Source organism: Rhea americana, unplaced genomic scaffold (assembly GCF_003343005.1).
Source record: "Rhea americana isolate MKP2758 unplaced genomic scaffold, rheAme1 scaffold_618, whole genome shotgun sequence".
Taxonomy (NCBI): domain Eukaryota; kingdom Metazoa; phylum Chordata; class Aves; order Rheiformes; family Rheidae; genus Rhea; species Rhea americana.
In genome coordinates, this window is record NW_028186777.1 from 9,228 (window position 1) to 22,467 (window position 13,240).

Below are 13,240 nucleotides of genomic sequence, written 5' to 3' on the forward strand. Positions count from 1 at the left end.
TCACTGAAAATTTTTATTTACTTTTCTGATCCAAGATCAAAAATTGAAGGAGAAAAACATTTTTCAGTGTTTACATCTGGCATATATATCTTCTGGACAAAATAAATATTCAGTTGTGTGASGTTATGGAGAGATACGAATTTGTGACTCAGGTTGATTCTTGATGAACTTCTGTTCTTAGAGGTATTTCGCAACATCTTGTTCCTGTTCCATAATGTAATTAAATTATACTACTTGAATGGTGAGGGAATCTGGAAGGTTTCCTGCYGTTACTAACGCTATGTTAGTAATATTCAAGCCTCTATTAGCAGTAGTATAGAAGAATGAATATAATCATTGATCAGAAAGGTTTTGCATGATGTAATGTAAAACAGACTTCCTGAAGCCTTGTTTGGGCTGTGCAAATTAAGTTTTATTAAAAATGTATTTAAAAATGCATCTGAGAGACTTAGCCTGTGATGAGGATGAAAATGATGCCTTTGTGAAAAGAGATGCAAAGTAYGTTACTGCTAGGGAGCGAATTCAGCCTTTGTAGTATGTGAACACTGCTGATTGCAGAGCCCAAAGCTGCTTTCATCCAGAGAAGCTGCTTTCTATCTACTGATGGTTGCAGTAGATGTTTCTCTACCTTTAGTTTGATAACTTAATTCCATTTCTGTGTACTTTTTTCTCCTTGCTTTTATTTTTTTCCTCTCTTTTTGTATACTTGGTCTGAAGACTGAAAATGACAAGAAAGTTTTCATGAGCTGCCCCAATTTTGGGGACAACAGCTACCAACTGACAAAAGATAGAATGAAGTAATTCAGAAAAGCCTGTTCTTATTCCATAAGAAACACGAACTGGATGTATAACAGTGTTCCTCATGTGTGTAGTTAAATGTTAAAAGATGAAAGTTCAACATGGTGCCAAAACTTTCTTACACTCTTAATATTTCTGAAGTGCCATACTRTAAGATTGAAGCTGCAGTGAAGTTGACTTCCTGGAAGGAGATAGTCAGAAGCAGAAGACTCAGCTATTGAAAATTCCTGTCTGATTCTAGTGACTATTTTGATAACCTTTTTTTTTTGGACATTAAGTTGCATGAATGAAGACCGCAACACAAAGTTTATGCCTTTCTGAGATAGAAAGGGGTTATGAAGATGTGCGCTGGAATGTCTTGTGTTCCATAGCATGYGTACACAAAGTAGTAGAAACCCAAATAATAAATAGTATTCTCTTCTGAAAAAGACCCCAACGATGAAGCTCTGTTGAGCAAGAGTCTTCTGTAGATGAGATGCTCCTTAATAAAATCCTGAGAGGCAGCTGGAAAGAAAGAGTATAATGCAGTGTATAGTCTGCATCTTATTATTTGCATGTCTGTTTCCTTTGTACTCCTTGGTGGTGATCTACTTGAAAAAAATTCTAAGTGCAAAAACAGACTTGAATTTTAAGTGGGTTCAGTTGAATGTGACAAGCACAAAGGATGACTAAATGAGAAAACATGGTGTAGACAAGCCTTYTAGGAAGCCTCTAATCTGAGGAGTTAGGGTTTTGTTTCCCAGGAAAGTGTGAGCATTGTATTAACACTTATCTAAAGAAAGAGAAGTCTCTCCAGGTGGGCTTTATCTAGTTTGTTTTCAGAAGGGGAAAGCTGCAAAGCAGCATTTCATTTTAAGGACATACTGTGCAGTCACAGCACTGGAGAGCAGTAACAGCTATCAAAACCAGTCAGTCTTTGTCATCTGCTGTGTTTTGTGAATTTTCTGGAAATACCAAAATGTGGGTACCAATACCAAATGTGGGTTCGTGTCTGTCTTTTGGAAATACCAAAAAAGACTGTATATACATACACTTATTCATTACCTTACTTTTCTTATTGTCTCTAGTGATATGTCAGACTCTTAGTGAAGGACTAGCCAGGGTCTGCAAACAGTTTTGCAGCTGTAGTCCGGTCCTTGAGGATGAGTCATGAGTTCCACATCCTGAATAGTAAATTGAGGTATATAGGAGAGCCTTCCTGAAGTGCATTTATTTAGGAGTTCATTGTGTAAATATAGGTAATCATACATGGTATTCCAAAACATATGGTCTGGCTTTTTTGACAAATGTTTTCAGTTAAATTTCATTCAAGGTAATATCAAAGTCCTAAGGGGTGAAGCTGTAGATCCCTTGCACAAGTAGAGTGGTTTCATCTAGATTTTTCTGTCTTTTAGAACAAAGCATAAGTGGGGAAAAATATCACTTGTTGTCTTACTGTGTTGGTTTTCATCTAAAAGCGTCACTGGAATGGTTTGGAACAGAGCATGGAACAGATACATTTGAGCATGCTGGTGTCGATTCTTTCAATTTACCACAGAGCCTTTTGATTAGAGTATCTTGGTTTGAACTTTGGTCAACTCTGTCTAGAGTGTTTTCTAATAGAGATCTTTCTGAGCAAAATGTGGACCCATCAATGTCRTTCTTATTGTAGATGCAAGAATGTTTTGAGAATGATTACGTCTTTCAACATTGTAGCAAATTATTCCCAGTATTAACCAAATAGAATAGTTCAAGGATGATGGTGGCTCTCCTTTGCTTAGCAAAATACTGCTGAAAGTTTGTTTCCCATCAGGCACATAAACTGACCCTGTTAGGTGACTGCAGGGAAGTATTAATACTTTAAAAAAAAAAAAAAAAAAAAAAAAAAAAAAAAAAAAAAAAAAAAAGTGTTCCAGCTGGTGGTAGGTTACAAATTTAGTTGTTCTAGGAAATTAATGATTCCTCTTACACTACCTAGAAGATCCAAAAAAAACACAAGCAATGGGACTAGGCTTTGATACTGTACTAGAAGTTGGGAGACAAATATTAAATGTTAATTGCTGTTGAAACTTGAAAATTGAACAGTGGTATTCATGTGACTGGGAGATGTGACTGCTATACTTTCTTTTCTTTTTTTTTTTTTTTTTCTTTTCTTTCTTTTCTTTTCTTCTATACTTTCTTTTTTTTTTTTTTTTTTTTTCTTCCACCCATTTAGGAGGGCTTTCGAGCTGTCACTCTGCTGCTGAACAGCATGCAGTCCTTTCGGGAGCAAAGTAGTTACCACGGAAACCAGCAGAGCTACCCACAGGAAGTGCACAGTTCATCCCGACTGGAAGAATTCAGCCCCCGCCAGCAGGCCCAGATGTTCCAGAGCTTTGGAGGAGGTACTGGTAGTGGACGTCGTGGAGCAGCAGGAGCCTCTACAGCAATGCCTGGTGAGAGCTCTGGCCATCAGAGCTACCAAGGTTTCAGAAAAGAAGCAGGAGAATTTTACTATATGGCGGCCAACAAAGATCCAGTGGCATCAGGAGGGCAGCAGCCACCTCAGCGCAGGCCTTCTGGACCTGTACAGAGCTATGGGCCCCCTCAAGGGAGTAGCTTTGGGAGTCAGTATGGGAGTGAGGGACACGTGGGCCAGTTTCAAACACAACACTCAAACCTTGGGGGTGTATCCCACTACCAACAGGATTATACTGGTCCTTTCTCTCCAGGGAGTGCCCAGTATCAGCAGCAGGCTTCTAGCCAGCAGCAGCAGGTGCAGCAGCTGAGACAGCAGATCTATCAGTCTCATCAACCTTTACCCCAGGCTTCCAGCCAGTCTGCTTCCAGCACCTCACACTTGCAGCCAATGCAGCGTCCATCCACTCTGCCTTCCTCTGCTTCTGGGTACCAGTTACGAGTGGGTCAGTTCAGCCAACACTATCAGCCACCTTCGTCCTCTTCCTCCTCCTCTTTCCCTTCCCCACAGCGTTTTGGCCAGTCAGGACAGAACTATGATGGAAGTTACAGTGTGAATTCTGGATCGCAGTATGAAGGCCATGCGGTGGGTTCCAATGCACAGGCATATGGGACCCAGTCCAACTACAGCTTTCAGGCTCAACCAATGAAAAGCTTTGAGCAGTCTAAGCTACCCCAGAGYGGGCAGCAGGGGCAGCAGCAGCAGCAGCATCCACCTCAGCATGTAATGCAGTACTCAAATGCTGCTACCAAACTCTCTCTTCAGAGTCAAGTGGGACAGTACAGCCAAGCTGAAGTTCCTGTAAGATCACCAATGCAGTTCCACCAGAACTTCAGTCCAATTTCTAATCCGTCTCCTGCTGCATCTGTGGTTCAGTCTCCAAGCTGCAGCTCTACCCCTTCTCCTCTCATGCCAGGTGGAGAAAATCTCCAGTGTGGGCAAGGCAACATGTCCATGGGTTCTAGAAACCGAATCTTGCAGATGATGCCCCAGCTTAGCCCCACACCATCTATGATGCCAAGCCCTAATGCTCATGCAGGGGGATTCAAGGGGTTTGGGCTGGAAGGACTGCAGGAGAAAAGGCTCACAGATCCTGGGCTGAGCAGCTTAAGTGCTCTAAGTTCTCAAGTGGCCAATCTGCCTAACACTGTCCAGCACATGTTGCTCTCAGATGCCTTGGCACCTCAGAAAAAAAGTTCCAAAAGATCATCCTCTTCAAAGAAGGCTGACAGCTGCACAAACTCAGAAGGCTCTTCCCAGGCAGAGGAGCAGCTTAAGTCTCCCCTGGCAGAGTCTCTGGATGGTGGCTGTTCCAGCAGTTCAGAGGATCATGGGGAGAGGGTGAGACAGCTGAGTGGCCAGAGCACCAGCTCAGACACCACCTACAAAGGGGGTAACTTAGAGAGATCAAACTCCTCACCAGCACAAGGCTCTCAGAATGAGCCATCAAAAATCAGCACCAGTCCTGCAGCTAGGGAAGATGTGGCCTCCCCTGATGGGAAGGAAGCCGTAGTAGCAGTGGAAAGTACTCCAAAAGTGAATGAAAAGGCAGTTGGGGTGATTGTCTCTCGGGAAGCTATGACAGGAAGAGTAGAAAAATCAGGCAATCAAGATAAACCTGCACAAGATGATGTTTCCACAGCCACCCAGGCACCGGCTAGTGCTAGTGCAGCAAAAGAAGCTGGTCATGCAGGGCCACAACCAGAAGCTCAAGGAGGGAGTAAAGGGAGCAAAAGTGGAGATAACACTAACCATAATGGAGAGGGTAACAGCCAGCCTGGTCATGCAGTTGTTGGGTCAAATTTTCCTGTGAGAACAGAACCCTCCAAATCCCCTGGCAGTTTAAGATATAGTTACAAGGATAATATAACAGCTGGTATACAGAGAAACATTGGTGGCTTTCCACAGTATCCTTCTGGTCAAGAAAAAGGAGACTTTCCAGGACACAGTGAGCGCAAAGGCCGGAATGAGAAGTGTCCCAGCCTCCTGCAGGAGGTCTTACAGGGTTACCACCATCATCCAGACAGACGTTATTCTAGGAATGCACAGGAACATTCTGGGATGGCTGGGAGTTTGGAGGGAGCCATGAGGCCCAACATTTTAATTAGTCAAGCCAATGAATTGACCAATAGAGGCCTCCTAAACAAAAGCATGGGATCTCTCCTAGAAGGGCCTCACTGGGGTCCCTGGGATAGGAAATCAAGCAGCTCAGCTCCTGACATGAAGCAGATCAATCTAGCTGATTACCCTATTGCTAGAAAGTTTGAGTTAGAGTCTCAGTCTTCTGCCCATGAAGGGGGAACACTCTCAGAGAGGAGATCAGTGATCTGCGACATATCTCCATTAAGGCAACTTGTCAGAGATCCTGGTCCTCACCCAATGGGGCACATAGGTCCTGAGGCCAGAAGTGGACGGAGTGAACGTCTTGCTCCTGGCTTAAGCCAGTCAGTAATACTTCCTGGTGGTTTAGTATCCATGGAAACAAAGATGAAGGCTCACAGTGGGCAAATCAAAGAAGAAGATTTTGAACAGTCAAAGACCTCAGCTAGTCTCAATAATAAAAAAACAGGAGACCATTGTCATCCTGCTGGTATCAAGCATGAGTCTTTCCGAGGCAATGCTAGCCCTGGAGCTGCAGTCTCTGATTCTGCTTCAGACTACATTCCCCAGCAGGACAGCAGATTGACACAGATGAGACGAGCTCCTGGCAGAACTGGAAGCAGCAGGGGTAAATCACCTTCTCAATTTCAGGATCTTGCAGATAAGCTGAAAATGTCACCAGGCAGAAGCAGAGGCCCAGGAACAGATCTGCATCACATGAACCCGCACATGACACTATCTGAAAGAGTTAACAGGGGTTCCTTGCATTCTGCATACTCTCAGAATTCAGAAGGCTCATCTTTGGCTTCAGCATATCACACAAATGCTAGGCCTCATGCTTTTGGTGACCCTAACCAGAGTTTAAATTCCCAGTATCATTACAAGAGGCAGATATACCAGCAACAGCAGGAAGAATACAAAGATTGGGCAAGCAGCACTGCTCAGGGTGTGATTGCTGCAGCTCAGCACAGACAGGAAGGGTCAAGGAAGAGCCCAAGACAACAGCAGTTTCTAGAAAGAGTAAGGAGTCCCTTGAAAAATGACAAAGATGGGATGATGTACATTCAAGGTAGCTCTTATCATGATACTGGAATTCAGGAGGCTGGGCGCTGTGTTATGGGAAGTGATAGTACTCAGAGCAAATGCACTGAGCTGAAACACGGTAACCAGAAGATGCAACAACTTGAATCTGGTTGGGACCTCTCCCGGCAAACTTCTCCTGCCAAAAGCAGTGGCCCTCTTGGAGTAGGCAACCAAAAAAGGTTTTGCCCTCAAGAAAGCGATGGACATAGACGAGAAGAATCTGCAGATTTGCCCAAACCTAGTAATGCTATGCTCAGACTTCCTGGCCAGGAAGACCAGTCTCCTCAGAATCCGTTAATTATGAGGAGGCGAGTCCGTTCTTTCATCTCGCCTATCCCTACCAAAAGACAGCCACAGGATATGAAAAACAGTGGCACTGAAGATAAAGGGCGACTGATGACTTCAGTGAAAGAAGGAACTGATAAATACAACTCCTATGCCCATTCATCTCAAAGCCAAGATGTTGGCAAGCCAGTTACAAAGGGAGATTCCTTCAAGGACCTGCCAAGTCCTGATAATAGGAATTGCCCTGCTGTTTCCCTTACAAGCCCGGCTAAGACCAAAATATTGCCCCCGAGAAAGGGGCGAGGATTAAAACTGGAAGCTATTGTTCAAAAAATTACATCTCCCAATATTCGGAGAAGTGTTTCCACCAACAGTGCTGAAGCTGGTGCAGATACTGTTACTCTCGATGACATTCTGTCCCTTAAGAGTGGACCTGAAGGAGGAAGTGTGGTTGGGCATGGACTAGAGGCTGAGAAAAGAAAAGGAGAGATATTGTCAGATCAAGTAGGGCCAGGGAGCCAGGATGCATCCAGTGAAGTAACTCTTCCAAGACCTTCAGAAGAGTGGCAAAGCAACGAGGATGATAAAACCAAGAAAGAACCCCCTGAAACTGCCAGTATTAGTAAAGAAGGAATAGGATCCAGTGGAGCACTACCATCTTCTCAGAAGTCAGGTGGTCAGGGAAGGTCCGATGGATCTGTAAGTGGAGCTGGAACTCTGACCTTTCCTGACTCAAAAACAGTCTCCCCTTCTGGTGTATTTACTTCTGAACCAAACCCAAAGTCTGAGGAAAAAGACGGAGATGTGACAAACATTTCACCCAAGCCAGATGGCTTCCCTCCAAAGGGATATTTTCCCTCTGGAAAGAAAAAGGGGAGACCAATTGGGAGTGTGAACAAGCAGAAGAAGCAGCAGCAGCAGCAACAACAGCAGCAACAGCAGCAGCAGCAGCAGCTGCCACCTCCACCGCCACCACCACCAGTACCACCACAATCTTCAGAAGGGGCACCTGGTGGAGAGCCGAAACCTAAACGGCAAAGGAGGGAGAGGCGAAAACCTGCAGCGCAGCCACGGAAACGGAAGACTAGACGGGCTGCTCCGATTGTGGAGCCTCAAGAGCCGGAGATTAAACTGAAATATGCTACCCAGTCTGTAGATAAAACTGACAGCAAGAATAAGTCCTTTTTCCCTTACATTCATGTGGTAAACAAGTGTGAATTAGGCGCTGTGTGCACAATCATTAATGCGGAGGAAGAGGAGCAGAACAAATTGGTGAGGGGTCGGAAAGGACAGCGATCTTCAACGCCCCCTCCTAGCAATGCGGAGAGCAAAGTGCTGCCCACCTCAACTTTCATGCTGCAGGGCCCTGTAGTAACAGAGTCTTCTGTTTTGGGGCACCTGGTTTGCTGCCTGTGTGGCAAATGGGCCAGCTATCGTAATATGGGTGACCTCTTTGGTCCTTTCTACCCCCAGGATTATGCAGCCACCTTGCCCAAGAACCCACCTCCAAAGAGGGCCACAGAAATGCAGAGCAAGGTCAAGGTACGGCACAAAAGTGCTTCTAATGGTTCCAAGACAGATACAGAAGAGGAGGAGGAACAGCAACAACAAAAGGAACAAAGAAGCCTTGCTGCTCATCCTCGCTTTAAGAGGCGGCACCGCTCTGAGGACTGTAGTGGAGCCTCTCGGTCACTTTCAAGGGGAGCTTCTTGTAAAAAAGCAACCACTGAAGGTGGCAGTGGTGGTGAAAAGACTCCTTTGGACTCAAAACCCTCTATGCCCACTTCAGAAGGTGGCGCTGAGCTGGAGTTACAAATTCCTGAACTACCTCTTGACAGCAATGAATTTTGGGTCCATGAGGGTTGTATTCTCTGGGCCAATGGGATCTACCTGGTCTGTGGCAGGCTCTATGGGCTGCAGGAAGCTGTGGAAATTGCAAGAGAAATGGTGAGTACATAAACTTATATGAAATGATTTGCAATGAGTGTAACACTGAATACCGTCTTTTCCTTGTGCTTCTCTCAAGTCCAAAACAATCATCTTTCATCTGTAAATAAATCCCTAGCATTGCTCATTTGATGGCCTAATTTAGATGTCTACTGTACCTGAATGAGATGGACTTTTTAGGCATCAAAAACCTGAGTGCTCATTACCTATTAAAATTAAGTTTTGGATGTCCAGACTTTTCTCATGACTGCAGTGATCTATTTTTTTCTCTTCTGTCCTGTTAGATATTAATACTTTCCAGGCCTCCTCCTGGAAATATACAGTAAAAGGACAAGTAGCAGTGGGCGCAAATTGCAACAAAAGAAGTTCCAATTCATTATTAGCCCCCTTCCTGCCCCTCAAAAATCAGGGTGAGGGTGATCAAATATTGGAACAAGGGCTAAGTGAAGCTGTGGAATATCCATCCTTGCAGATGCTCAAAATGTGACTGTGCAGGGCCTTGAGCAGCATGCTTTAACTCTGATGTTGGATCTGACTTCAAAGCTGACCCTGCTTTGAGCAGGGGTTTAGACCAGAGATCTCCAGAGGTCCCTTCCAACCTAGATTATTCTGGGGCTCTAATACATGTTATGCAACTGTAGGGAAATTGGCAGGTTCTACAAAATAGGGGAGAGAGAAAGTAGAGTGGCACAGAGGTCTTATAAGCCCTGGGTGAAATACAGGCAGCTTGGGTACTGATGAACTGCATGAGAATTACCCTACAATTCATACTGATAACTGCCTTTTTCCAAAGTATGGGGCTGTGATTATACAATTAATGGAGACAAATGTATAAAATCAAAGTGCATGTATGTGGGAGAACAGAAGATTACTTTCAACCACTGGATTATGGATGGAAACACTATTTTTGGTAATCTGAGACAGAAACTGGTATCTCAAAACCACAGCTATGTGGCTTTATCTTAGCTGTCATCAGTATGCTGCCCCCCTGCATTTGCTGTTACCTTTCCCATTGTGCTTTCTGTCCTGGGCCAGACTGTGGAAGAGGGGCTAGACTGCTTTTTCTGTTGCCTTCAGATTCTTCCTGTTCTAAGCAGTCTCGAGATTCATTTTTTCTCTTCTCTTCCCTCAGCATTGTCACATACTCTATGCTCATTTCCTCCCCGTGAGCCTTCCTCTTTGAGTTTGATTCCTGGCTTCGTGTGCACTGTTTTTTTGACAGTAATTACATGCTGCTTTGCCCTAACTTCATTTAGCCTGCATTCTTATTTCTAGTTTTCCATTAAACAAAGACAGTTAATCTCATTTGGGGKTTTTTTTTGAGCAGTGCTTGTGTGCTCCTTCTGATCTGACTGCTGAAATTTCTGATAATTCCAGGGTTTCTTTGAGGATCCACACTGTCATTTGGATCCCACTTGCAAGGTCACCATGCTTTCACATGTCGTGTAGTTCACCAGTATTTTGAATTCAGATCTCTCTGGTCTGTTTTTTTTCCCCTTTTCCTGCTCTGAGGATGTGTCACACTTGTGATTCTTGTTTTTCCTAAAGCAAATGCCTTCTCTGGCAAATCCTGAACCACTTGAGCTGCCCTCAGTGATACCTGTTGCTTTTGTTCCTGAAAAGGGGTATGCCTTGCAGAAAYGTCATGACTATGCTGATTGGCCCTAATCAAACTTGTTAAGTCACAGCCCATTTTCTGCAATGTTTTTCTTTCATACGATGCTTGCATGTTTTTTGTTTGGCATCTAGTTGTTTCTCAGCATGAGGTTTTTGTGACTCTCTTTTTCTGACAGAATACACTTTGGCCTCTCCTCTTTCATTTTTTTCCAACAGTTCTGATCATCTTGTCACAAACAGGTTTTTATTCCTCCTCTTAATGCCCTTTTGACACCATACAATAATGTCTCCTTATCTCCCTTAAACCCTGTCCTTTCTCTCTATCTCTTTCCTTTAATCACTTGTTCAACTTTAGGGCCCCCTTTTTTTTTCTTTTCCTCACAGTACATGTAGGCGTGAGTATTTCCCATTTTTAACGTGCACAGAAAGCCTGTGGCCTCTTTTGCCTTTGCAACTACCTCTTCATTTCCTTTCCCTTTTTTCATCTCTGAATTCTTTGAGTGCATTGTCTGGCGCTCTTGTCCTCCACTCTGTCTTCCATTGTGCTCTAATGCTATTGTAATCACTGTTTACTATGGTCTCTTGCTAGCTAAAGTTCAGAGCTAGTACTTCATTTTCCTTTCCCTGTCAGCTAAATTTGTCACTATCAACTGTGCTTTTCTTAGTGTAGTTCCACCTGCTTCCCATCTGTGTCTTTTTTTGATTACTGAATTTCTTCCTAATATTTTGTTTTCTGTTTTTTTCCCCCCTACTTTCCCCAGAGGCTGTTTATCARTTGCAGCTTTTTGTAGGCTTTCTCTAAAGTTCTGCCTCTGCTTTTCTCCCCTGTATCCTGGAATACTGTGTCTTTTGGGTAGCTTTTGGTAACCCAGTCACTTTATTCCAGAGACTTGTAGAGCTTCCCTTTTTTTTTTGCTCCAGTTTCATGTTCATCTGTCACAAACTTAAAAATTATTCTTTAATTCATTGTGAGTTCTCAGGCTCTCACTTCAAACTCAGCTTTTAATCTTCATCCTCCACACTCCATCCTCTGCCATCTTATTCTGATTTTCTTGTCATTCAGATTCATAATCTTGTCATTTAACTTGAAAAGGATTTCTTTCTAATTCTTCCTATCTCAGGCTGTAAGAAAGCCTACTTACTCTTTGTTTATGAGATTTAATACATGGCCTTTCAGTGCTCACAACTGTTTTGTTTGAATCCATTTTTTAAAATTAATTTTAAAGTGGTAGGAGAAGGAACCTTTTTTGTGAGCTTGTGTTTGTACAAGGTACTGCATAACAGATGTCCTAGCTGAATGCTGGGCTCTTTTGCACTGTGTCAGAGTAATCCATCTTTCTCCTTTACCTCTGTCACAAATAATGGAATAGTTTTATTTTCCCTAGTAGAATTTGAGTGTTAATCTTTAAGCCTGTTGTAGCAAAACTTAGTGCTGGATTCTTCTATGGAAGCAGTGTATCCTCCCCCCCTTCGGTTAGGAAAGGGTTACACCCCTCATGAGCATGGCAGTCAGGATATTAAGAGGTGTGTACCTGCCACAAGCCATCCTCAGGCAGTGGAAAGGCTCTGTTCSACTAGACTCTCTTTTGCCCTGCTGCCTGAGGACAGCCTTCTGGCTCAGACAGCTGATTTCTTATGCTTGGTGCATATGCTCTTTCTTTACGTTGTCCTTACTTTGCAAGTGCATCTTTTTTCTTTCCTCTGACATGCAGTTCATCACTGTTAGGCTTGGAAAAGTAGACACTGGCAAACCATGTAGCTGCTTGCTAGTAGGAGAGAAGACATGGATGTGTCTGCACAAGCACAGGAGAATAGGTCTTAGTTTTTGGTTTAGGGAAAGGGAAAACATTAGTTCATGGCAAATAAAAGGTTGTGAGCCTGGAAGTGAATAATTCATATATGTAACACATTCTGTGTAAATGGAATATCACCTTAGTTCAGAATCCACATAAGGCAAGAATGTTAACTAACCTTCTTCAAGCTTGTTTTTTTTCAGGCTAACTGAAGTCTTGAAGTGGAAAAAAATGTCTGCATAGTCCTGGGTGAACTCGTTGCCCATAGAAAGCTCTCTTTTAATTATTGTAGACACCATTTTTTGGGCTAAGTAAACATGTCATAAATGGTTTGAAGATAAGATCTTTACCTCATGATGCTAGGAACCTTAAGGCTAGTACTCCTGCAGTAAGTTTGAGAATACATCTGGGAACCTGGTCCTCCTTGGGGAGGATCTAGTTCGTTCGTGTCCTTCCTATGGAGAGTTTTTTTCATTTCTATTCTTAATTACAGAATCACAGAATGGTTGAGGTTGGAAGGGACCTCTGGAAATCATCTAGTCCAACACCTCTGCACAAGCAGAGCATGTTAGGATCATGTCCAGACAGGTTTTGAATATCTCCAGAGAAGGAAACTCCACAACCTCTCTGGGCAACCTGTTCTAGTGTTCTGGCACTCTCACAGWGAAGAAGTTTTTCCTTATATTCAGGTAGAACTTACTGCATTTCAGTTTGCGCCCGTTGCCTCTTGACCTATCACTTAGCACCACTGAAAAGAGTTTGGCCCCATCTCCTTGATACCTTGGACAGCAGGGGTATTTGTATACATTGATAAGACCCCCTTTCAGTCTTCTCTTCCCCAGGCTAAACAGACCCAACTCTCGCAGCCGTTCCTCATAGGGCAGGTGCTCCAGCCCTCTGATCATCTTCATAGCCCTGTGCTGGACTCTCTCCAGTAGCTCCATGTCTCTCTTGTACTGGGGAGCCCAGAACTGGACACAATACTCGAGATGAGGCCTCAGTAGGGCTGAGCATAGGGGCAGGATCATCTCCCTCGACCTGCTGGCAGCACTTTTCTAAAGCAACCCAGGATACTGTTGGTCTTCCTGGCCACAAGAGCATATTGCTGGCTCATGGTCAACTTGTTGTCTGCACACCACCAGGTCCTTCTCTGCAGAGCTGCTCTSCAGAAGGTCAGCCC

General features: G+C 43.8%; 1 protein-coding gene across 2 annotated transcripts in view; it reads left to right on the forward strand.

Moving 5' to 3' along the window:
- The first annotated feature begins 2,996 nt into the window (after positions 1-2,996).
- The window catches only part of TCF20 (transcription factor 20), a 44,705-nt gene continuing 34,461 nt past the window's right edge, over positions 2,997-13,240 (forward strand). For both annotated transcript variants that reach the window (XM_085320185.1, XM_085320186.1), the window contains exon 1: positions 2,997-8,650. In XM_085320185.1, coding sequence (XP_085176311.1) covers positions 3,029-8,650 — 5,622 coding nt within the window. In that variant the 5' untranslated portion in view covers positions 2,997-3,028. The remainder of the gene's footprint in view (positions 8,651-13,240) is intronic.